We start from the raw sequence: 27,669 nt of genomic DNA, 5'->3' as shown, positions 1-27,669 counted from the left end.
GTTCCAGGAAAAATAATGGAATCACTGGTTAAAGAAGCATTGCAAGATCATCTAGACAAGACTGCAGTAATAGTTAAGACAAAGCATGGGTTTGTTAAAGGGAGGTCTTGTCTGACCAATTTGATTGGATACCATGATGTGGTCAAAAAGGAACTGAATGTCAAAAATAATTTTGATATCATATACTTGGATTTCAGGAAAACTTTTGATACTGCTGCACAGGGAAGATTGCTGTACAAATTGGGGAGCATTAGCATTAGTAGAGGCATTTGATGCAAGAAAGCAAGCTTATGCAGCATCAGCCAACAAAAAAAAAATAAATAAATAAATAAATAAATAAAAAATAACCACTTCCACTTCACCCCTCTGTTCATTCGAAATACCTGTCCAGGTGAGCCTTAAACTTATTTAGGCTATCAACTTCCACGACAAGGGATGGAAGTCTATTCCAGCAACCAACCACCCGCTGGCTAAAGGCAAATTTCCTCACGTCTATCCTACATCTGGCTTTCCTCAATTTGAATTTATGCCCTCTCAGGTGATTATTCTGAGCAAGAGGAAGAATCCCATCAGCATTGAGCATGCTCAAACCATTCAAGGCTTTATACACCTCTATCAGATCACCTCGCCAGTGCCTGGTCTCCAGACACTGTAATTTGCAAAACTTAAGGCTTTCTTCGTAAGAGCACCCTTTGTTCCATTGAGAGATATGGCATTAAGGGTAAGTTGCTACAATGGATAAAGGAATGGTTGAATGGGAGATGACAGAGAGTGGTAATCAATTTACACTGCTCTTCGTGGACAAATGTCGTTAGTGGAGTTCCCCAGGGTTCTGTGTTGGGCTCATTGTTGTTTTGTATATTTATCAATGATATGATGAAGGTATATCAGGTTTAGTGTCCAAGTTTACAGATGATATAAAGGTTGGAAGGGTTGTTAATGACAATAAAGACAGTATGCTACTCCAACTGGATCTAGATAAGTTGGGAAAATGGGCTGAGAAGTTTAACATTGACAAACGCAAAGTACTGCATATGGGTAGCGATAGCCAAAGAGAAACGTATCAACTATGTGGTACTACATTTAGGGAAGTGGAAAGCGAAAAAGACCTGGAGGTAATTGTGCAGTCAGATATGAAGTTCGCTGAGCAGTGCAGATCGGCTGCCAGGGTAGGTCATGGAGTCTTGTGAATGATATATAGGAATTTTGCTAGCAGGGAGGTGATTATCCCATTATACAAGGCAATGGTTAGGCCACCCCAAGAGTACTGTGTACAAGTCTGGAGGCCTCATTATAAGAAGGATGTAGAGTTGCTAGAATGAGTACAAAAAAGGGCAACAAGATTGGTGAGGGGAACAAAGGGGTGCTCTAACCAAGAAAGGCTTAAGTTCTGCTAACTGTAGTGCCTGGAGGGTAGGCACCTGCGAGGTGATCTAATTGAGGTGTATAAGGTCTTGAATGGGTTGAACCAGCTGAATGCTGATGGGATTCTTCCTTTTGCTGAGACTAAGAATGTGAGGGGGCACAGTTTCAAATTGAGGAAAGATAGTTGTTGAATAGATGTGCAGAAATTTTCCTTTAGCCAGCGGGTAGTTGATTGGTGGAACAGACTTCCATCTTTTGTTGTGGAAGCTAATAGCCTAAATAAATTTAAAGCTGAGCTGGACAGGCATTTGGAATGAATGGAGGGGTGAAATGGGAGCTTTTTTTTTTTTTTTTTTTGGTCGATTCTGCATAACCTTGCTTTTTTGCATCGTATGCCTGTACTAATGCTAATGCTAAAATAGCATAATTTGTGCTGCTGTCAAATAAGTGGAATTAGTGTAGCATTAATTTTTTTGTACCTATTAATTTTGTGTGTTATTAAATTAAATTTTAGACTATGAGATTAGTTAGTGCATTTACATCATTACCACACAGTTGAATTTTTTTTGGACAAACCGAAGTTTGTACACTGGCATCATTATTGTAACATCTCACATTGTGAAATCCTTCACAACGAGTTGCCTTCCTTATACTTCAAATAAGTAACACTTCCCCCATTAAAGAGGACTTCCCAATTAGAAGAAATAAGTAACAGTAGACTTCACTAACTAATGGGGAAGTGTTACTTATTTGAAGTATGAGAAGGGCAACTCATTGTGAAGGATTTTGCAATAAGAGATGTTAAAGTAATGATGCCAATGTACAAACTTTGGTTTGTCTAAAAAATTTCAACTATGTAATAATGATGCAAATGAACTAAATAATGTCACAGTTTTAATTTTACATAGTTCGAGGCTTTCTTCCCTAAAATATTATTAATTAGGCTAATCATTCCTCAGACCACACAGCAAGTTAAAGTGCTCAAAGTAGCAGGAATGCTTTGGTTTAGGAAAGCACCTGCAAGGGTTTTTCTCCTACAAATCAAGATTATATTTTGTGTGTAACTTGTGGCTTTTTGTAATGCTACTTTTAGTAAGACATATACAACCACAAGTCCCCTTGTGGTTGTAAGACATATACAACCACAAGGGGACTTTCTGTTTGTGTCCATTGCAAAGAGCACAAGGAGATTAAGTGCAAATTCAGTGTTCTGATTTTCCCTATTCTTTAAGGCATATTGAGGTCTTGAAGAATACGGTTGATGCCTACAAAGGATTAAAATGGAGGGACCCATCAAACACCCAGCTGTCCAGCCCATGCTCCAGAAGCAGATAAAACAGCAAAACCCTGCACAGCAGAGATCCTCAACTCCACAGGAAGTAGCTGTAATTGGTGACTCAATTGTCAGGGAAATGGGAAATATATCATGCAAAAAGGACAGGTGGAACAGGAACACGGTATGCTGCCACTGGCTACATTTAGCCCCATGCAGACATAACTTTTAAAGTCACAAAGGTGATATGTGTACCCTTGGAACTAATGATATTAAGAGTAGAAGATCTGAGGATTTAATTAAAAAGTACAGCGCAACGTTGAGAAAAATTTTGTGAAGCAGAATTGAAATCGATTGCAATTCTGCCCAGACACAATAGGAAATATTGTGTCAATCGTTTTAGACCCGGAGAGTCTGTACAAGGGCTGTGGGGTAGAATTTTTTTCAGCATGATCTGCTCATTAAGAGGAGAGACTGTTTTTACAGGGATGTGATACACTTAAATAGAAGAGGTGCAAGAATATTTGCTGATGCTTTTGAAACAGTTAAACAGAATACTGGTTAACTGTTTAACAGAATAACAGACCAACACAAGCTGCAGGCAGAGATGGAAGTGATTCTGCAGTGTTTATATCGGAACATGCAATTACTTGAAAGTAAGAAGTCAGTGATTTCAAGACCAACTGGAGGTTCTCACAGAGCAAGCAAATACACGGGCTGTTGTTGTTATTTGGTTTTTAGGAGCATTAGCAACTAAGGCCATATTGCTCCGGGGATATGCGGTGGTCATTCCCTGACCTTTCTGCATCCTCCGTATTTGGTGGTCACGGGCTCGAACCCCGGTTTAATCAAGCAGCGTGTGCTACGCACTGCTACTCCTGGCCACCTGGCTACGGAGGCGCCACACGGCTGTGTTAGGGTTACTAAGAGTAAAAACAGGTGCATGTTTTTTTTGGGGTTTTTTTTTTTGGCATTTACATCATTACCACACAGACTAATAGATTAAAAATTACTACAGGCAGGAGTGAAAATGATTCTTGCACTGCTTCTATTGGAATGAGCAGCAGTCTTGAAAACAATGTGCCCAGGATTTCAAGAATGACTTCTGGGAGGTATCAAGAAACAAGTAAATACATGGGCTGTATTAGGCTCATTAAGAGTAGGAACAGGTGCTTGTATACTTGCATGTACACCAATGCTAGGAGCATAATAAATAAATATGATGAATGTGACATGCTGGTCAAAACATCGAATGCAGACATTTTTGGGATATTACAGACCTTGTGTCACTCAGATATAAGGAATGCAGAATTTGAATATGGGGAGCATAATGTTCACAGAAAGGACAGACAGGGCAGGAGTGGCTATGCTCTTAGTTAAGATGCATAAAATCTAAGGAAGTGCATCGTTGACATAGTTATTGTGCTTGGATTTTTCTGGTGCAAAGGCTACTTAGGCCAAATTGCACCTACCATAGTAGTTAATACTAATTTTATTGGCTTCTATGGAAGCAGTTAGAAATTGTTATAAACCTATTCGTTTCAGAAAGAAGAAAAATTCTGTAAGGTTTGAATTTTTGCCTATGATATGGCTAAGTGACAATTCCTGTAAGTTTGAGAGAGAACTGAATGAAATTAGACGAGAGCTATTATACAAGTTGCATTCCAGGAGTATGTGTTTTATTGTGAGTGACATGTGGCAATGTGTACACTGTAGCAGATCATTACCTGATACCAGGAATAGATGGGTCAAATCAGTGTGGCCTATTCGGGCTCTGGCTAGGACTACTACTTCTTGTCTGTTTGTGCAGAAATTGGAAGCCCATAATTGCGGTATAGGTTTAATTTCAAGGAGTTTGTTATGTGTATGTGTTTGCCAATGAAGGGTCCATCTTTCCTTACATACATTTCATATATGCATTTTGTAATCACTGAACAGGACCAGAAAATTCATTGGGGCTATGCTGGATAGTTGACATAGGTGGCCAGTGAAATGTTGAGTCAGTTTGGTGTGACATAAGCAGTGGGATATCAGTTTGGTGTGCATATGCACTGTTATTGTTAGTTTGGTTTTTAGGAGCATTAGCAGCTAAGGCCATATTGCTCAGGGGATATGAGGTGGTCATTCCCTGACCTTCCCGCATTCTCCGCATTTGGTGGTCACAGGCTCAAACCCCAGTCTAATCAAGAAGTGTGTGCGCATATGCACTGATTCTAATGGCTGTGATCAGTGTAATAAACAACTTTAAGGACATATACAGTGGGCGAGTAAATCAGAACATCTCATAATGGGGGATGAAATTATCTAGATATTTTCTGGACCCTGTGGGTTTGGGTTGGTCACTCACACAGGAGTAAGAGTTTTGTGGATTTATTGAATGATTGTTTTCTACAGTAGTACCCTTCACTCATCTCAAATCCCCTCTGTTAAGAAATATTGTGGGCCCAGATAGAGGTGGACTCACAGAACAAGCTTTTCTTCCTCCTCATTTATCTACCTAACTTCTCCTTTGTGGAATGACCTTCCTTTACACATATTTCCTGAAAATTACAATCTACAAAAGTTTAAATCTAATATCAATAAGTATCTTCTACCTTTTTAACCTTCAACCCATGCATGGTACTAAGTACTATAGGCACTAATACCTTTTATGTCTGTGGTTTTAATATTTTAAAAAAAGTTTGCTTATATTATTGACTGATTTGGTTTTTTGTGGTGCAAAAATGACAAGGTTATAATGAGCCACGAAAATGTTAAAATTCATAAAACATAAGCTTACATTGTCAAAAGTTTATATATAGACATAACACTAGATAAAAATCAACATAAAGGTCAAAAATTTATATGAGTGTGTATATATTAATGGTCTTTAAAAATTTAAAAATAGCTGACACATTATCATTGTCATTTAAAATCTGATTGAGTGTATATGGTTCAGTTAGATGAGTAAAAGTGGTAAACAAGCATTTTTAAAATGGATACAGTCGGATAAAATATGCTTAATGAATAAAATAGTGCCGCATTACTTGCGAATGTCATATGACTGTGTCCTATGAGGAACCGAGCAAGAACAACTTCCTCTTTGCAATCCCTGCATAGGCTTAATCTGATACAATATGTTTGTAACCAGGCAATGCCACCCATGATTCTTGCCACTGAGAATGTAAGTTACTGCAGATTACTTGACTGTAGTCTGTATAGGAGACTACAGGGCTGCCGATTTGGCTGCAGTGTCAGGAAAATCATTCCATCTAATCCCAATGTGACTGGGGATCCAGCAGAAATGGATATTGAATCCACCTGCATAGAGGGTGTAAATATCTGCTGAATTCAGGATAGGGTTAGATGATTAGCATGTGGCATTGCTAATAAAGCCTGCAGTGCACTCACTGAATTGGCATATATAATACACCATTGGTAATGGTGATTTCTTATGTGATCTAGAGCTAACTCTATAGAATGCAGCTCTGCAGTATATATGCTGAGGTATCTATTCTGATATAGTATTAGCTTGAAAAAAAAAAGCAGCAGATCTCACATACAATTCTGACTTTGAGCATTGTATGTAAATTGGCAAGAAGTCAGAATGTTCTGCCTGGTGCTGTGAATAGAGCTGAAGGTATTAGACTTTGGTGCATTCTTGAGCGAGAAATCACATGCTGGTATTTGAGCATGCCAGGGTGGAAGGGGTTGCTTTGGTAATCCAGCAACCTTGTTTACCATTATGCAAATTATCAGGCAACACAGAAGCCTATTGCAGATATAAGCTAGTCTGTAATCAAGTCACAAAGGAGGTTAGGCAGGCGAAGGCAGATTACAAGAAATCTTTGGTAAACAATGCAAAGAAAAACAGCAAAGAGTTCTTTATTTATGTAAACACTAGAAGGAAAGGGATGAATCAGATTGGTCCCCTTAACATAGATTGTTTGTCTATTGATGATCATGCTCAGGTAGATGATAAACTGAATGATTTTTTTGCATCTACATTCACACATGAGGAGTTATTCAAGGACGGGAATGCCAGAAGTGTATCAAACAGGGAGCTAAGTGACTTTGTAATAATTGAGAGCAAACGGGAGGAGAAATTGTTGAAGTTAAACATAAGGAAGGCACCTGAGTGGATGGGATCTATCCAGTTATATTAAAGAAGGCAACAAAGGAAGTAAGCAAACCCTTAGCCATAATTATGAGAGCATCCTTGGACTCAAGGGAGATCTCCATGGACAACAGGATCTATATAAGTTGGGCAAATGGGTGTGCAATTGTATCCCCAATTCACAAAGAGTATTCAAAAGGTGACACAAGTAACTACAGACCTGTTAGTTTAACTTGTGTTCCAGGGAAAATAATGGAGTCACTGGTTAAAGAAGCATTGAAGAATCATCAGGAGAATACTGCAGTAATAGCTAAGGTACAGCATGGGTTTGTGAAAGAGAGGTTTTGCCTGACCAATTTGATTGGATACTATGATGTGGTCACAAAGGAACGGAATCGAAAAAATAATTTTGATATCATATAGTTGGATTTTAGGAAAGCTTTTGATATTGTTGCACATGGAAGACTGCTTTACAAATTGGAGCGGTATGACATTAAGGGCAAATTGCTACAATGGATAAAGGGATAGTTGAGTGGGAGAGAACAGAGAGTGGTAATCGGTGTACACTGCTCTTCGTGGACTAACATTATTAGTGGAGTTCCACAGGGTTAGGTGCCGGGCCATTGTTGTTTTGTGCATTCATAAATGATATTGATGAAGGTATATCACGCTTAATATCCAAGTTTGAGGATGATACAAAGGTTGACAGGGTGTTAATGACAATAAAGACAGTATGCTACTGCAGCAGGATCTAGATAAGTTGGGAAAATGGGCTGAGAAGTGGGAACTGAAGTTTAATATTGACAAATGCAAAGCATGGCATATGGGTAGCAGTACCAATTGTGTTGTTCCACACTCAGGGAAATTGAGAATGAAAAGACCTGTGGGTAATTGTGCAGTCAGTTATGAAGTTTGCTGAATATTGCAGATGGGCTGCCAGAGCAGGTCATGGAGTCAATGATATATAAGAATTTTGCTAGCAGGGACAAGGAGGTGATTATCCCATTGTACAAGGCAATTGAGGTCGAGGCACTGAGGCAAATATATAGGGATGTGTGAAATGCATATACAGAACAAATAGAGAAGGCAAGACGAAAATCCTTGGAGCAACTAGTCTCAACCACAGGAAATGAGGACCCATGGGGGGTAGTGTACAGGGTTACCACCAACACAGTTGCCAGGGGAGAGGTGATGACTGCCACCTGGACCCAGCAAAGAACAATGACTACTTCGTGGGAGGAATTGACTTTCTATCCTCGTCGACCCAGCAACACCGGAACAGCATTAGACAACGAAAATTACAAGGTCCAGAAAACAGAGGCAGACTCCACACTCAAGGAGTTAAGGGCAGCAGTGTTTCATATAAAGAGTAAGAAAAGACCAGAGCCATACCTAATTGAGCCCAAGATTGTCAAACAGGTGGTACACTCTGCCCTTGACCTGCTGCTGCAACTTTATAACTCTTCTTCGCACATGAAGCTATAACTGAAGTCTTGTTTAGATGATCCTGCAGTGCTTCTTTAATGGAGGCCCTGGTTAAAGAAGCACTGCAGGATCATCTAGACAAGACTTCAGTTATAGCTCAGACACAGCATGTTTTTGTTAAGGGAATGTCTTGCCTGACCAATTTGATTGGATACTATGATGCAGTCACAAAAGAACTGGATGCAGGGAATAACTTTGATATTATATATGTGGATCTTAGAAAGGATTTGATACTGTTGCACATGGAAGACTGCTGCACAAATTGGAACAGTGTGACATTGGAGGCAAATTGCTGCTATGGATAAAGGGATTTTTGAGTGGGAGAAGACAGAGTGGTAATAAAGGGGCACTGCTCATCGTGGACTAATGTTATTAGTGGAGTCCCTCAGGGTTCAGTGTTGGGTCCATTATTGTTTTCTGTATTTATAAATGATGTTGATGATGGTATATCAAGCTTAATGTCCAAGTTTGCAGATGATACAAAGGTTGGCAGAGTTGTTAAGGAAACTACTGACACTATGCTGCTGCATCGGGATCTGGAAAGGTTGAGCAGATGGGCTGAGATGTGGCGAATGAAGTTTAACATTGACAAATGTAAAGTACTACATATGGGAAACAGCAACCCCAGAGCAACGTATCAACTCTGTGGTACCATACTGACAGTGGTAGAGAATGAAAAGGTGTTATTGTGCAGGCAGATATGACATTCTCTGAGCAGTGCAGTCGGGCTGCAAGAGTAGCTCATGGTGTCTTGTCAATGATATACAGGAATTTTTCTAGCAGTGATAAGGAGGTAATTATTCCCTTCTATAAGGCAATGGTCAGGCCGCACCTTGGGTACTGTATACAGGTCTGCAGGCTTCAAGAAGGATGTAGAGCTGCTGGAATGAGTACAGAGAAGTGCAACAAGATTACTGAATGGAACAAAGGGTTGCTCTTATGAAGAAAGGCTTAAGTTTTGCAAATTACAGTGTCTGGAGACAAGGCACCGGCGAGGTGATCTGATAGAGGTGTATAAAGCATTGAATGGTTTGAGCATGCTCAATGCCGATAGGATTGTTCCTCTTGCTCAAAATAATCCCCTGAGAGGGCATAAATTCAGATCAAGGAAAGACAGATGTACGGAAATATGCCTTTAGCCAGCGGGTAGTTGGTTGGTGGAACAGACTTCCATCCCTTGTTGTGGAAGTTGATAGCCTAAATAAATTTAAGGCTCAGCTGGACAGGTATTTCGAATGAATGGAGGGGTGAAATGGAAGTGTGTTGTTTTTTTTTTTTTTTTTTTTTTTTTTTGGCTGATGATGCATAAGCTTACTTTCTTGCATCATATGCCTCTACTAATGCTAATGAACATTCTCAGATGATTGGCAAAAAGCAAATGTCATGCTGATCATTAAAAATCCGACCAAACCTCTACAACTTCAGGACTCCTACAGGCCCATCGCCTTACTTACAGTTTGCAGTAAACTCCTAGAACAACTGATCCATGGCAAAAGCCAACACTATTATGAAGCAGCTAACCTCCCATCAGCAAACCGGTTCGGATTTAGGCCGGGACCATCCACTGTGGATGTCCTACAAGTGCTGATCTCACAGGTTGAATGCTACAGAAAAAATGTTTCCTATTTATCTCTACTGATTTTGTGGGGGCATTTGACACCTTCTGGTGGCTGAGCATCCTCCACATGCCTAGGCAGGATGTTGTTCCAAACAACCTTTTCCAAATCATGAAGAGTTATCTATCAAACTTGAAAATCACTGTTGCTGCACCCTATCAGAAATTGACAAGGCTAATTTTCCCCGGCTGTCCCCAGGGGTTGGTGCCGAGGCCACCGCTTTGGAATCTCATGATGGACGACTTCCTTGCCCAGAACCTTGGAGAGGTCCGCTCACAGGCATCTGCAGATAACCTTGTTCTGATGGTTGCCACGGATTCCAGAATGCAGCTTGAGACTCTTGCGGGTTGACTCATACAGATCCTTCAAGACTGGGTCAAGGTTCACTTCTTAACCATCTTGGCGATAAAGTCAACCTCGCTACTGCTCAAAGGTACGCTTTGCATATCCAGACCACCACAAATAAAAATTGGAAATGAAACAATCAAATTATCGGAACAACTGAAGCACCTGGGAATAACGCTAGACAAAAATCTCTGCTTCCAACACCACCTCAAGAACATTAGAAAGAAAATCAGGAGTTATACAGCCCTGCTCGCAAGGGTCTCCCATCGAGACTGGGACCTAAAAAGCGAACTCTCTCACTCTACTACAAGACCATCTACATTCCTGTTATTACCTATGCAGCTGGAGCCTGGTACAGCAAAGCATCCCCTGTAAACAAAAGAATTCTTGATTTGATCCAGCGTACAGTTCTCCTCTCAATATGTTGTGCCTGTAGTACAGTAAGCACTCACGTGCTCCAGGTGATGGTGCCCCCCCCCCCCGACCTCGAGGTTATTAGGATAGGATTGCTCTATGATCTATCCAAAGGAGTCACTAAGACATGGCTGCGATTTGAAACAGATGTCACAAACAATCTCAAGGCTGAGAAAAACAGACTTCTTGCCCATGGGCAGCAGGTATAGGGGGAATGCTGGAATCAGTCTACTAAGGGAGAAATTACAATGAAATTCATCCTGACCATCAACAAGACCTACCCAAAACCTCCCCCATGGTTCTCACCAGGATTGTATACCACATATCCCTTCAGGGGACATGGTGCGATCAGGGACAAGTTAGTGTCCTTTGGCCTAGAAAACAACTGTGTGGGGGAAACAGAGACTGGGATGCACTTCATGCACTAATGCCCTCTATATGATGACCTGCAGCCAACTCATCACGAATACTACATATCTGTCAAAAAAATCAAGTGAACTATCTTTCAGACTCTGCAGATGAATATGGGGCATTTTCTCACTTTGCCCAGAAGCTGTTTACTACGAGGAGAGCACAAATCACACTAAACTAACATCAAGCCTAACATTGAAGATCAACTTCAGAACTATCTAGAAAGTTAGACTGCCTATAGGAGTAATGAAGCAGATCTAAACCGACCACTACAACAGGTCACAGTAAAAACACAGACGGGACTTTTCCTGTGAATGGCTTGATAACTGGTCTGATCTCTGCTGAGATTGGACTGGAACCACAGAACACTTTGCAGCTATGCTGCTAAACGCTTTTTGGTTATCTGAATAGGGTGCTCTAACCTTATTCATTTTAAACTCCCTTCCTCCTGGCAGGGGGGGAGACGGTTCCTCTCTTCCCTGCCATCCCCCTTTCTTCGGCTGGTGAGGCATGGGCTTGCCTTCCCTATTGTCCCAAGATTTGTGTCTTTCCCCCAGTCTTTAGTCTTCCCACTACTCTACCTATATTGCTAATGAATGCCCCACACAATGTTAAAAATTTAAAATGTCCAAAAATTAATCTGCATACTTAGACCTCTTTTGGCTTAACTAGATTCAAGTGTTAACCCCCTCCCCTCTTTTTTTTTAGGTTCTAGCCACTGAAATCTCAGGAAACCAGGTGGCAGGACCTGCCAGAGTGAAAATTTTAAGCTGCTGGGTACCTGGTCTGCCGCCACGGGGCTGAGTGCGTGCAACGTTGGGTTCAGCGGCTAAATGGACAGGGGAACAATGGTACACAACACTACACCACACAATATCCATACAAATTTAAATCTCTGGCTTTCCCAGTGAACTGGTACACTTACAATGAAAGCAACATGGACATGATGGGAATCCCTGGTGCCATTTGATACTAAATACACTCTACAAGGTGATGGTCAGACCACACCTTGAGTACTGTGAACAGGTCTGGAGGTGACATTTTAGGAAAGATATAGAGTTGCTAGAACAAGTACAGAGAAGGGCAACAAGAATGGTGAGGGGAACAAAGGGGTGCAGAACTTAAGCCTTTCTTACCAAAAAAGGCTAAAGTTCTGCAAATTGCAGTGCCTGGAGCCTAGGCACCTGTGAGGTGATTTGATTTAAGTGTATAAGGCCTTGAATTGGGTTGAGCAAGCTCATTGCTGATGGGATTCTTCCTCTTGCTCATATTATGAACTTGAGTGGACATAGATTCAAATTGAGGAAAGTCAGTTGTAGAACAGATATGCGGAAATTTGCTGCTGGAACAGACCAGGCATTTGGAGTGAATGGATGGTTGAAATGGTTAGTTTTTTTTTTTGCATACAATACAAGATGCTGCATCTTGTATTGTATGCCTCAACTAATATTAAGTTCATTTAGTAGCTCTTGAACATGAATGCTGAAAGGGCAATTGGCAGTCTGACGTGTGTTATAAAGATTTTCCCATTGTGGCTAAAAAATGGATGTTCACATGGGGTGATCTGGAAAGGAGTTCAGCTTGAAGACATATTGTAAAGACAACTGCTTTCAACGAAGCAAAAAAGATGGTTCATTTGCTTGAACATACAGACTTTGGATAGACAATGTTCTGAATGCACCAGTAGCACGAATGGCCTGACAGTGGATGGCGTCAAGCCAACAAAGAGTGCTATTTCTTGCAGAGGCATATACCTGAGACCCATAATCTAATTTTGAGCATACTAGTGCACAGTACAGATGAAGTAGAGTGCATCTGTCTGTGCCCCAAGAGGTAGAAGAGAAAGAGAGTGCGGTGAATGTTAAGCCCTCTCGTGCATTTTGTGTGTAGCTGACGAATGTCAGTTTTTTGTCAAATACGAGTCCCAAGAATTTCATCTCTGCTACTGCTGGAATGGTGCTTTGTCCAAGTCATAATTCAGGCTTAGAGTCGAGGTTATGTTTGCAACAAAAATGAATGCAAACGGTCATCTCCAGCGAGAACCTGAAACTATTTGACGTGGCCCAGGGGTTAAGACGATCAACAACTTCTTGCAGTTATTTCTCAATAACCCTCATATTGCATGATTATGAAAATATGCTAAAATCATTGATATAGAGTACACTGTTTATAGTTGGAAGAAGTTGATCGGTAATGGAGTTTCCTTTAATGGCAAAAAGCACGACACTTAAGACAGATCCTTCCGGTACCCACTCTTGGCAAAAGGGGACTTATGAGCCCATGTTTTTTAGCATTTATTTATTATTCATTTTACTGGATTCATACATGATGAATAAAACATTTATTATTCATTTTACTGGATTCATACATGAATAAAAATCTTCTTGCCTGTTAGGTTAACGGAAATCCATCCAATGATCATACAGTAATAATCATACTTACATAAAATAATTTTTGAATGTAAAAGTTCAATTTTTAGAATTGTAATTTACTTCCAATATATCATGAAACAAACAAGAAATTCTTACCCTTGTGCATATAGCTCCATAATGTGTGATACTTTGTTCCATCCAAAACCTACAAAACGACGATCATATTCTGGAACATCTCTTCTTACAACAATGTATGGCTCAAAATCTGGCTCCCACTGTACGTGATAGGGAGTTGTGGCAGTTCTCCATTTGGCATAATTTGTAGGAGCATGACCTCTAGTCCAAACATGGTACCTATATGAAATATATAATTTAAAGCTAAATATGACTCCAATCGTCCACAGGAAAACAATTATAATCACTGTAGCTTTTGTATTAAAAGTGCAGTGAAATTTTTTTCACATCTGCTTAATTTTCAACAAATTGCTCTTTTAATGTTATTTTAAATCAACACATTACTAAATTAAAAAAAAAAATAAAAAAGAGTACACATTTGCTGACTTTTATATTCAACGTGGATTCATTATCATTCATTTCTTAAAAATGAGCAGAATATGTAGAATTAGTGCATATTGTTAGCAATAAAAATAAATATTTCACTGTACACAAGTGAAGATAAAAAGGCTGACAGCAAATTCAATTCAAAAATGCTTAGTATGCACGTAAGTTACAGCATGTATCAGTGTCCCTCTTCAGATGAATATCAATATTGTTGTTGTTTTTGGACTGGGGGTTTAATGGCTCACTGGCTACTATGGCCAAATTTTTGCTAGGAGTTTGGTAAATAAATTTGTTGAATTTGAGGTGTTGATCAAAACAACAAAGGCAGATATTGTTGGGATATCAGAGACACGGTGTCACACAGATATAAGGAATGCAGAAATGGAATTTGGGGAGTACAATGTGTACAGGAAGGATAGACAGGATAGGAAGGGAGGAGGGGTTCTGCAATTAGTTAAGAAACACTAAAAAATCCAAGGAAGTACAGCCAGTCGACATGGCTGGACAGTGGAGTGTCGAGTCAGTTTGGTGTGACATAAGAAATGGAAAAACCAAGTTGAGAGTGGGAGTGTGTTATAGGCCTAATGACTTCGATTAGTATAATAAACAACTGTACAGGGAAATAGAGTGGGCCTGTAAATCAAAGAGTCTTATAATGGGGATTTTCATTTCCCAGATATTGACTGGAATTTGTGGATTGGTCACTCACACACTAACAAGGCTTTTGGGGATTTATTGCATGATTGTTTTCTACAGCAGCATGTTCAGGAGGCAACTAGAGGGAGTTGTTAATGTTAACGATTATCAATAGTGATACTTCATGCATTAAGGGTCTGAAGATAAAGGAACCAACTAGATGGCAGTGATTAGAGTGTGCTGAAGAGGGATTTACTCAAAGAGGTAACTACCATCAGGGGTTAAGGGAAGGATTTTTGCTTTTGTAAAGGTGACTAGTCAGGTCTGATACAGTATTTAAATTCTATACAGTAGGACCAACTGATGATGTTACCAACAGCAAATTCAAAATGGGAAGCATTCAATGAATTAATCTTGAAAGCTACTAGGCTTTCATACCAACTAAGAATATTGTTCAAGATTTAGGCGTAAATAGATGTCAGATGAGCTAATCAAATATGTGGCAGAGATGAAAAATGCAATAGATACATATAAATTAATGAGTGACACGGAAGACTGTGATAGATATAAGCTGGTCTGTAACCAAGTCACAGAGGAGGTGAGACAGGCAAAGGCAGATTATGAGAAATCTTTGACAAAGGATGCAAAGAAAAACAGCAGAGAGTTCTTTACTTATGTAAATTCTAGAAGGAAGGGGATGAATCAGATTGGTCAACTGGATATCGATGGTTCAACTGCTGATGATCCTGCCCAGGTAGCTAACAAACTGAGTATTTTGCATCTACATTCATATATGAGGAGTTATTCAGGAAAAATGGCAGAGGTGAATTAAACTCTGGCAGTGAGCTAGATGATTTTATAATAACTGAGAGGAAAGTGGAGGGGAAATTGTTGAAGATAAACATACAAAATGCACCCGGGGTGGATGGGATCTATCCAGTTATATTAAAGGAGGCAGCAAAGGAAGTAAGCAAACCCTTAGCCATAATTATGAAAGTTTCCCTGGACTCAGGGAAGGTACCCATGGACTGGAGATGTACAAATGTGCCCCCAATCCACAAAGGAGGATCAAAGGGAGACACAGGTAATTACAGACCTGTTAGTTGAACTTGTGTTCCAGGTAAATTAATTGGAGGCAATGGTTAAGGAAGCATTGCAGGATCGTCTAGACAAGACTTCATTTATAGCTCGGACACAGCATGGGTTTGTTAAGGGGAAGTCTTGTCTGACAAATTTGATTGGATACTATAATGTAGTCACAAAGGAACTGGATGCAAAGAATAACTTTGATATCATATATTCCGATCTTAGAAAGGCTTTCGATACTGTTCCACATGGAAGACTGTTGCACAAATTGGAGCAGTGTGGCATTGGAGACAAATTGCTGCTACGGATAAAGGGATGATTCAGTGAGAGAAGACAGAGAGTGGTATTGAACGGACACTGGTCTTTATTTTTTGGAAATCCGGAGAATAAATTGATGCTGCAGAAATTTGGAGAAAGGTTTTGCCCAAGGCATTTGGTATGTCCTCAGGAGCAGAGAGTTCTTACCCATTACATGAAAGAATTGGTGAAGGGGTGGTTGAAAATTTGCCGGAAATCTGCCTAATTTTCTTCAATATTAATCTGGAGTTAGTGTTTCTATTTTTTGGTAGATGCAAACTGAATCCAGGAATTCTTCTTGGCTTGCCTCTGAATTGATAAGATTAGCTGTGGTTGGGGAGCTATGAAATAAATTCCATGCTTTATTTTTTAAGTTTTGCGCATTCTTCATTCCACCAACAGTTAAGGTGCCGTCGGGACTGGGGATTCGACAATGGAATTGAACATTTAGCTGAAGGTAGAAGTTGTGAAGTGATATAATCTGTGCTTTCATCTATCGACTGTGTTCGTATAAATTTCTCATCCAAAGTGACAGCTGGCTGAAATTTGACCCAGTTGGCTCAAGAGAACTTCCATTTCTTGCAGGGTTTGGCTAATGGTGGTTGTAAGGAGAGCAAATTGCAAATAACTGGAAAATGGTCACTGCAAAGACATAACTATTATCAAAGGTAAAGGCATTTGCTTTCATAAGGCGATTACAGAGGTGTCACACAGTTTGTAAATTGGGTGCAGTCAGAACAACTGTTGATGTTACCAACAGCAAATTCTAAATGGGAAGTATTCAGGGAGGTAATCAAAGAAACGGCTAGACTTTTCATACGAAAAAAGGAATGCTGTTCAAGGATTTAGCATTAGCAAAGGCACATGATCCAAGAAAGCAAGCTTATGTAGCATCAGCCAAAAAAAACAAAAAAAAACACACACCTTCTCATTTCACCCATCCACTCACTCTGAATGTTTAGTTCAGTCTTGAATCTTTTTCAGCTATCAACTTTTACAATGACAGATGGAAGTTTTTAGTTGTAGTAATAGTAATAGTGGCATGTGATGCAAGAAAGCATGCATATGAGCTTACGCAGCATCAGCCAAAAAAAAATTACACACTAATTCCCTCTAAATGTTTGTCCAGTTCTTCCATAAATTTATTTAACCTATCAACTTCCACAATGACAGATGAAAGTTTATTCCAGCAATTAATCACCTTCTAGCTAAAGGAAAATTTCCGCACATCTATCTATCTTTCCTCAATTTAAATTTATACCCCCGTAGCTTCATAATCTGATCAAGTGGAAGAATCCCATCAGAATTCAGTGTGCTCAACCCATTCAAGGCCTTATACACCTCAATCAGATCACCTCACAAATGTCAGAAGGTTATCAAATTGTAGCAGGGTGCTTAATGTGTTAGCAATGTCCCAGTTTGTGGTTGATTGTTCTAGCAATTCACCACGCACTGGTTAAAGGCAAATTTCGGCACATTGATCATACAAATTTCTTTCCTCAATTTGAATTTATACTCTCTCAGGCAATTATTCTGAGCAAGAGCAAGAGTCCCATCAACTTTGAGAATTCTCAAGCCATTATACACCTCAATAAGATCACCTCGCAAGTGCCTAGTCTCCAGACACTGTAATTTGCAAAACTTAAGCCTTTCTTCATAAGAGTAACCATTTGTTACATTTACTAATCTTGTTGCCCTTCTCTGTACTCATTCCAACAGCTCTACATCCTTCTTAAAATGAGGCTTCAAGACCTGTATACAGTACTCAAGGTGTGGCCTGACCATTGCCTTATACAAGGGGATTAACACCTCCTTATCCCTGCCCTGCTGGAAAAATTCCCATATATAATAGACAAGATACCGTAAGCTACTCTTCTAGACATTCTGCACTGCTCAGAATATTTCATATTTGCTTGCAAAGGTCCTTTTCATTCTCTACCACTGTCAGTGTAGTACCACACAGTTGACACGTTACTGTGGGGTTACTGCTTCTCAATATGCAGTACTTTACATTTGGCAATGATAAACTTCAGTTGCATTCTCTCAGCCCATCTGCTCAACTGTTCTAGATCCTGTTGAAGCAGTGCATTGTCAATAGTGTCATTAACAACCCTGCTGACCTTCATATCGTCTCCAAACTTGGACATTAACTCTGATATACCGTCATCAATATCTTTAATGAATACAGAAAACAATGGATCCAATACTGAACCCTCGGGGACTCCCACTAATAACATTAGTCTATGAATAGCAGTGTCCATTGTTTACCACTCTGTCTTCTCCCACTCAACCATCCCTTTATGCATAGCAGCAACTTGCCTCCAAATGCCACACTGCTCCAATATGTGCAGGAGTCTTCCATATACAACAGTATGAACAGCCTTTCTAAGATCTAGATATATGATATCAAAATTATTCTTTACATTCAGTTCCTCTGTGTCTACATCATAGTATCCAATCAAATTGGTCACACAAGACTTTCCCATAAAAAAACATGCTGTGTCCAAGCTATAACTGAAGTATTGTCAAGATGATGCCTCTATTACATTCCCTGGAACAGAAATTAAACTAACAGGTCTGTAATTAACTGTGTCTCCCTTTGTGGATTGGGGTCACATTTGCACATCTCCAGTCCATCAGTCCCTCCACTGAGTCCAGGGAAGCTCTCATAATTATGGCTAAGGTGTTGCTTACTTCCTTTGCTGCCTCCTTTAATATAACTGGATATATTCCATCCACCCCAGGAGAGTTGCTTATGTTTATCTTCAACAATTTCTCCTCCACTTTACTCTCAGTTATTACAAGATTATCTAGCTTACTGCCAGAGTTTAATCCACCTCTGGTATTCCCCTACCTGAATAACTCCCCATGTATGAATGTAGGTGCAAATTATTCATTTACTTTGTTAGCTACCTGGGCAGGATCATCAACAGTTGAACCATCGATATCAAGTGGACCAATTCGATTCATTCCCTTCCTTCTAGTGTTTACATAAGTAAAAAACTCTTTGCTGTTTTTTTTTTCATCCTTTGCCAAAGATTTCTCGTAATCTGCCTTCACCTGCCTAACCTCCTTTATGACTTGGTTACAGACCAGCTTATATCTATCATAGGCTTCTGTGTCACCTTTTAATTTATATGTATCCCATGCATTTTTCTTCTCTGGCACATATCTAATTAGGTCATCTGATATCCATTTAGGCCTAAATCTTGAACAATATTTCTTAGCTGGTATGAAAAGCCTAATAGCTTCCAAGATTAACTTTTTTGAATGCCTCCCATTTTGAATTTGCTGTTGGTAACATACTCAGTTGGTCCCACTGTACAGAATTTAAATACTGTTTCAGACCACCGAAGTCACCTTTATTTACGAAAGCAAAAATCCTTCCCTTTACTCCTGATGGTAGTTACCTCTTTGAGTAAATCCCACTTCAGCACACTATGATCACTGCCACCTAGTGGTTTCTTTTTCTGAAGATTCTTAATGATAATCTGATCAAGTGTATTACTCCCTCTAGTTGCCTCAAGAACATGCTGCTGTATAAAACAATCAACCAATAAATCCACAAAAGCCTTGTTAGTGTGTAAGTGATCAACCCACAAATTCCAGTCAATCAGTGTCTTATATTGGGGGAAATTAAAATCCACGAATATAAGACATTCTGATTTACTGGCCCACTCTATTTCTCTGTACAGTTGTTTATTATACTCATCAGAGTCATTAGGCCTAAAACCTCCTTTATGACTTGCACCTCTTTTTCATGCCAGCGCTTCTGTTAATCTATTAGTCCATGTATCCTCCCAAGCTAGCAGTTTTCCAACCCTCCTAACTGCCTCGACAGCATCAGAAAATATTCTTGAACCCTTTCTATTTACACTCCTATTCTGAATTTTGCTTTCCCAGTGCTCACACCAAACTGACTTGACACTGCAAAATGTCCAGCCATTTTGACTGGCTGTACTTCCTTCGATTTTATGTGTTTCTTAACCAATAGCATAACAACTCCTCCCTTACTATTGTATCTATCCTTCCTGTACACATTGTACTCCCCAAATTCCAGTTTTGCATTCCTTATATCTGTGTGACACCACGTCTCTGTGATCCCAACAATCTACCTTTGAAGTTTTGACCAACACCGCAAATTCATCAATTTATTTACCAAACTCCTAGAATTGGTGTACAAACATGTATACATGCACCTGTTCCTATTCTTAGCTACCCTAACACAGCTCATGTATTTACTTGTTTCACAATGAATCCTGGCAGTCTCAGGAATCCCCTGCACCTTGTTTTCCAGGCTGCTGCTCATTTCAATTGAAGCAGTTCAAGGATCACTTTCACCTCTGCCAGCACTTCTGTTAATCTATTAGTCCATGTATCCCCCCCCCAAGCTGGCAGTTTTCCAACCCACCTAACTCGGCCTCAACAGCATCAGAAAATATTCTTGAACCCCTTCTATTTAAGTGTATTCCGTCCCTGTAGAAGCAGTCTCTCCTGTTAACAAGCACAGACCAGGCTGAGAAAAATTCTACCACTTGAGCTTTACACAATCACTTCAGGGCCGACAAGGTTCTCATCGTATACTGCCTCCTATCGTGTCTGGGCAGAATTGCAGACACTTTCAAATTGAGCCCTAACTAATGGCTTTTTTTTCATTATTGACCTGTATTTGTTAAGTAATTCCACCAGTCTCCTATTCTTAATACCATAGTTTAGGCTTAGACCTAAATGGATGTCAGATGAACTATTTTGTCATGTGACAGAGAAGAAAAATTCATCGGATGCATATATATTAACAGTAGAAGGAAAGGGTTTGAATCATATTGGACCACTTCATGTCTATGGTTTAACTATTGAGGACCCTATCAGGTTGTACACAAATTGAATAGATATATTGCATCTTCATTCACACAAGAAAAATTCTTTAGGGAAGGGGATGCCAGAACTTTATCAAACTCTAAAGAGGATTTAAATGACTTTGTGATAACTGAAAGGAAAGTGCACGAGAAATTAGCATTGGTAGAGGCATATGATGCAAGAAAGCAAGCTTATATAGCATCACAAAAAAAAAAAAAAAAAAAAACAATGCCCATTTCACCCATCCATTCACTCTACATATTTGTCTAATCTGCCTTGAACTTATTGAAGTTGTTGAGCTCCAATACAACAGATGGCAGTTTGTTCCAACTTTCAACGATCCAATGGCTAAAGAAAAATTTCTGCACATCTATTCTACAATTGTCTTTCCTCAATTTGAATTCATGTCCCCTCAGGTGAATATTCTGAGCAAGAGGAAGAATCCTATCAGCACTGAGCTTGCTCAAACCATTCAAGTATTTATACACCTCAATAAGATTACATCCCAGGTGCTTAGTCTCCAGAAGCTCCAATTTGCAGAATTTAATCCTTTCTCGGTAACAACAACCCTTTGTTCCACTCACCAATCCTGTAGCCTTTCTCTATACTCATTCCAGCAGCACTACATCTTTCCTAAAATGAGGCCTCCAGACCTGTATATAGTACTCAAGATATGGCCTGACCATTGTCTTATACAAGGGAGAATCATCTCCTTATCCCAGCTAGAAAAATTTTTGTATATCATTGACAAGACACCATGAGCTACTCTTGCAGCCTGACTGCACTGCTCGGAAAACTTCATATCTGACTGCACAATTACCCCCAAAGTTCTTTTCATTCTCCACTACCCTCAGTGTAGTACCACCCAGTTGATACATTTCTCTGGGATTACTGCTACCCATATGCAGTACTTTACATTTGCCAATGGCGCCTCCGTAGCCAGGTGGGAAGGAGCAGCAGTGTATAGCACACGCTTCTTGATTAGACCGGGGTTCGAGCCCGTCACCACCAAATATGGAGGATGCGGAAAGGTCAGGGAATGACCACCGCATATCCCGGAGCAATATGGCCTTAGTTGCTAATGCTCCTAAAAACCAAACAACAACAACATTTGCCAATGTTAAACTTCAGTTGCCACCTCTCAGCCTATCTGCTCAAATTTTCCAGATCCTGTTGCAGTGGCATACTATCTTTACCACTGTTAACACCCTTGCCAACTTTCATATCATCTGAAAACTTACACATTAACTCTGATAAACCTTCATCAATATCATTGATATACACAGAAAACAACAATGTACTCAACACTGAACCTGGGAGACTCCACTAATAACAACAGTCATGAAGAGCAGTGACAACTGATTACCACTCTCTGTATTCTCCCACTAAACCATCCTTTTATCCATTGTAGCAACCTGTCCTTAATGATATAATGCTCTAATTTGCAGAGTAATTTTCCTTTTCACAGTATCAAAAGCTTTCCTAAATTCCAAGTATATGACATAAAAATAATTTTTTGCATCCAATTCCTTTGTAACCACATCATAGTATTCACACAAATTTGTCAGACAAGACTTTCCCTTAACAAACTATGCTGTTTCAATTATTACTGCAGATTTGTCTAGATGACAATGCAATGCAATGCATCTTTAACCAGTGACTCCATTATTTTCCACCGAAAATAAGTTAAACTAACTGGTCTGTATTTAATTGTGTCACACTTATCTCCTCCTCCTCCTTTGTGAATTAGGGATACATTTGCATATCTTCAGTGGGTGGGGTCTTCTCCTGAGAACAAGGATGCTCTCATAATTATGGGTAAGGGTTTGCTTACTTCCTTTGCTGTCTCCGTTAATACAATTGGATAGATCCCATCACCACAGGTGACTTTCTTATGTTAACTTCAACAATTTCTATTCCATTTTGCTCTCAGTTATTACAAAATCATTAAGCACCCTGTTACAGTTTGATAAATTTATGGCATTTTACTTCTTGAATAACTCCGTATGTGTGATTGTAGATGTAAAATATTCATTTAGTTTGTCAGCTACCTCAGCAGGTGATTCAACAATCGAACCATCAATATCAAGTGAACCAATCTGATTCAATCCCCGTTCTTCTAGAGTTTACATAAGTAAAGAAGTCTTTACCTTTTTTTTCTTCTTTGCAATGTTCAGCATCAACATTAGCAAAGGCATATGATGCAAGAAAGCAAGCTTATATAGCATCAGCCAAAAAAAAAAAAAAAAAAAAACCTTTATTTCACCCATCCACTCCCTCAAACTGTTTGTCAAGTTCTACCTTGAATCTATTTAAGCTATCAACTTCTACAACGGCAGAAAAGTTTGTTTCAGCAATCAACGACCCGCTGGCTAAAGGCAAACTTCCACACATCTATCTTACCATCGTCTTTTCTCAATTTGAATTTATGCCCTCTCAGGCGATTATTCTGAGCAATCCCATCAGCATTGTTCATGCTCAAGCCATTCAAGGCTTTATACACCTTAATCAGATCACCTCACAGGTGCCTAGTCTCCAGACACTGAGGCGCCTCCATAGCCAGGTGGGAAGGCGCAGCGGTGTGTAGCACACGTTTCTTGATTAGACCGGGGATCGAGCCTATCACCACAAAATAGGAAGGATGTGGAAAGGTCAGGGAATGACCTCTGCATATCCCGGTGCAATATAGCCTTAGTTGCTAATGCTCCTAAAAACCAAATAACAAACAAACAACATCCAGACACTGTAATTTGCAAAATTTAAGCCTTTCTTCTTAAGACAAACCCTTTGTTCCATTCATTAATCTTGTTGCCCTTCTCTGTATTCGTTACAACAGCTCTACATCCTTCTTAAAATGAAGCCTCCTGACCTGTATACAGTACTCAAGGTGTCATCTGACCGTTGGCTAATACATCATCTCCTTAATAATCATCTCCTTAATCAAGGAGAATAATCATCTCCTTATCCCTGCTATAAAAATTCCTGTGACACCAAGCTACTCTTGCAGACCGTCTGCACTGCTCACAAAACTTCATATCTTCCTACACAATTACCCCCAGGTCCTTTTCATTCTATACCACTGTCAGTGTGGTACCACAGAGTTGATACGTTACTCTGGGATTACTGCTTCCCATATGTAGTACTTTACATTTGTCAATGTTAAACTTCATTTGCCACTTCTCAGCCCATCTGGTCAACTTTTCTAGATCCTGTTGCAGCAGTGTACTGTCATTAGTGTCATTAACAACCCTGCCAACCTTCATATTGTCTGCAAACTTGGACATTAAGCCTGATATACCATCATCAATATCATTCATAAATACAGAAAACAATGGATCCAATACTGAACCCTGAGGGACTAAACTAATAACATTAGTCTACAAAGAGCATTGTCCATTGATTACCACTCTCGTCTTCTCCCACTCAACCATCCCTTTATCCATAGCAGCAATTTGCCTCCAATGCCACACTGCTCCAATTTGTGTAGCAGTCTTCCATGTGAAACAGTAAGAAAGGCTTTTCTAAGATCCAAATATATGATATCAAAGTTATTCTTTGAATCCAGTTCCTTTGTGACTACATCATAGAATCCAATCAGAGTGTGCTATAGGCCTAATGACTCTGATGAGTATAACAAGATACTGTACAGGGAAATAGAGTGGGCCAGTAAATCAGAGAGTCTTATAATGGGAGATTTTAATTTCCCAGATATTGACTGGAATTTGGGGGCTGGTCACCCACACACTAGCAAGGCTTTTGTGGATTTATTGGATGATTGTTTTCTACATCAGCATGTTCAGGAGGCAACTAGAGGGAAGAATACTCTTGATTTGATTATCAGCAGTCATTCTTCATGCATTAAGAATCTGCAGATAAATGAACCATTAGGTGGCAGTGATCACATTGTGCTGAAGTGGAATTTACTCAAAGAGGTAACTACCATTAGGGGTAAAGGGAAGGGTTATTGCTTTCGTAAAGGCGAATACGATGGACTGAGACAGTATTTAAATTCTATACAGTGGGGCCGACTGAGGATGTTACTAACAGCAAATGCAAAATGGGAAGCATTCAAAGAACTTATCTTGGAAGCTACGAGGCTATACATACCAACTAAGAAATATTGTTCAAGTTTTAGGCCTAAATGGATGTCAGATGAACTGATGAGGCATATGGCAGAGAAGAAACATGCATGGGATACATACAAATTAACACACGACACAGAAGCCTATGATAGATACAAGTTGATCTGTAACCAAGTTACAAAGGAGGTTAGGCAGGCGAAGGCAGATTACGAGAAATCTTTGGCAAGAGATGCAAAGAAAAAAACAGCAAAGAGTTCTTTACTTATGTAAACTCTAGGAGGAAGGGGATGAATCAGATTGGTCCACTTGATATCGATGGGTCAACTGTTGATGATCCTGCTAAGGTAGCTAACAAACTAAATGAATATTTTGCATCAACATTCACACAGAAGGAGTTATTTAGCGAGGGGAAAGCCAGAGGTATATTCAACTCTAGCAGTAAGCTAGAGAATATTGTAATAACTGAGAGAAAAGTGGAGTAGAAATTGTTGAAGATAAACACAAGAAAGGCACCCAGGGTGGATGGGATCTATCCATTTATAATAAAGGAGGCAGCAAAGGAAGTAAGCAAACACTTAGCCATAATTATGAGAGCTTCCTTGGACTCAGGAGAGGTACCCACAGACTGGAGTTGTGCAAATGTCACCCCAATTCACAAAGCAGGATCTAAGGCTGACACAAGTAATTATAGACCTGTGAGTTTAACTTCTGTTCCAGGAAAATTAATGGAGGCACTAGTTAAAGAAGCACTGCAGGATCATTTAGACAAGACTTCAGCTATAGCTCGGACACAGCATGGTTTTGTTAAGGGGGAGTCTTGCCTGACCAATTTAATTGAATACGATGATGCAGTCAGAAAGGAACTGGATGGAGGGAATAACTTTGATATTATATACTTGGATTTTAGAAAGGCTTTTGATAGTGTGCACATGGAAGACTGCTGCACAAATTCGAGCAGTGTTGCATTGGAGGCAAATTGCTGCTGTGGAGAAAGGGGTGGCTGAGGGGGAGAAGACAGAGAGTGGTAATCAATGGACACTGCTCGTCGTGGACTAATGTTATTAGTGGAGTCTCTCAGGGCTCAGCGTTGGGTCCATTATTGTTTTCTGTATTCATAAATGATATTGATGAGGGTATATCAAGCTTAATGTCGAAGTTTGCAGATGATACAAAGGTAGGCAGGGTTGTCAAGGACACTACTGACACTATGCTGCTGCAACAGGATCTGGAAAGGTTGAGCAGGTGGGCTGAGAGGTGGCAAATGAAGTTTAACATTGACAAATGTAAAGTACTACACATGGGAAACAGCAACTCCAGAGCAACGTATCAACTCTGTGGTACTACACTGACAGTGGTAGAGAATGGAAGGGACCTGGTGGTGGTTGTGCAGGCAGATATGAAGTTCACTGAAAAGTGCAGACCGGCGGCAAGAGTAGCTCATGTCAATGATATATAGGAATTTTTCTTGCAGGGATAAGGAGGAGATTATTCCCTTGTATAAGGCAATGGTCAGGCCACACCTAGAGTACTGTATACAGGTCTGGAGACCTCATTTCAAGAAGGATGTAGAGCTGCTGGAACGAGTACAGAGAAGGGCAACAAGATTAGTGAATGGAACAAAGGGGTGCTCTTACGAAGAAAGGTTTAAGTTTTGCAAATTACAGTGTCTAGAGACTAGGCACCAGCGAGGTGATCTGATAGAGGTGTATAAAGCCTTGAATGGTTTGAGCATGCTCAATGCTGATGGGATTCTTCCTCTCGCTCAGAATAATCACCTGAGAGGGCATAAATTCAAATTGAGGAAAGACAGATGTAGGATAGACATGCGGAAATTTGCCTTTAGCCAGCGGGTGGTTGGTTGGTGGAACAGACTTCCATCCCTTGTCGTGGAAGTTGATAGCCTAAATAAGTTTAAGGCTCACCTGGACAGGTACTTTGAATGAACAGAAGAGTGAAGTGGAAGTGTTTTTTTTTTTTTTTTTGGCTGATGCTGCATAAGCTTGCTTTCTTGCATCAAATGCCTCTACTAATGCTAATGCTGTGTCTGAGCTATAAATGAAGTTTTGTCCAGATGATCCTGCAATGCTTCTTTAACCAGTGCCTCCATTAATTTCCCTGGAACAGAAGTTAAACCAACAGGTGTGTAATTACCTGTGTCTCCCTTTGATCCTCCTTTGTGGATTGGGGTCACATCTGCACATCTGCAGTCCACGGTTACCTCCCTGGAGCTGAGGGAAGCTCTAATAATTATGGCTAAGGGTTTGCTTACTTGTTTTGCTACCTCCTTAAATATAATTGGATAGATTCCATCCACTCCAGGTGCCTTTCTTGTGTTTATTTTCAGCAATTTTAACTCCACTTTTCTCTCAGTTATTACAAGATTATCTAGCTTACTGCCAGAGTTGAATACACCTCTGGCATTCCCCTCCCTGAATAACTCTTCATGTGTGAATATCGATGCAAAATATTCATTTAGTTTGTTAGCTACCTGAGCAACATCATCAACAGTTGAACCATCAATATCGAGTGAACCGATCTGATTCATCCCCTTCCTTCTAGAGTTTACATAAGTAAAGAACTCTTTGCTGTTTTTCTTTGCATCCTTTGCCAAAGATTTCTCGTAATCTGCCTTCGCCTGCTTAACCTCCTATGTAACTTGATTATAGACCAGCTTATATCTATCATAGGCTTCTGTGTTACATGTTAACTTATATGTATCCCATGCATTTTTCTTCTCTGTCACATGTCTAACTAGTTCACCTGACCTCCATTA

The 27,669-nt window shown here is 39.9% G+C and overlaps 1 protein-coding gene across 1 annotated transcript in view; it reads right to left on the bottom strand.

The window, feature by feature from the left end:
- Positions 1-27,669, bottom strand: part of LOC150077356 (xylosyl- and glucuronyltransferase LARGE1-like) — a 1,505,345-nt gene that overhangs the window by 11,973 nt on the left and 1,465,703 nt on the right. The window contains exon 22 of the mRNA XM_090385866.1: positions 13,534-13,731. Within this exon, the coding sequence (XP_090241992.1) occupies positions 13,534-13,731 (198 nt within the window). The remainder of the gene's footprint in view (positions 1-13,533; positions 13,732-27,669) is intronic.

This window comes from Mastigoproctus giganteus, chromosome 12 (genome assembly GCF_048544385.1).
Source record: "Mastigoproctus giganteus isolate SK-2022 chromosome 12, ASM4854438v1, whole genome shotgun sequence".
NCBI classification, from domain to species: domain Eukaryota; kingdom Metazoa; phylum Arthropoda; class Arachnida; order Uropygi; family Thelyphonidae; genus Mastigoproctus; species Mastigoproctus giganteus.
This window is presented reverse-complemented; position numbering and strand designations above follow the sequence as displayed.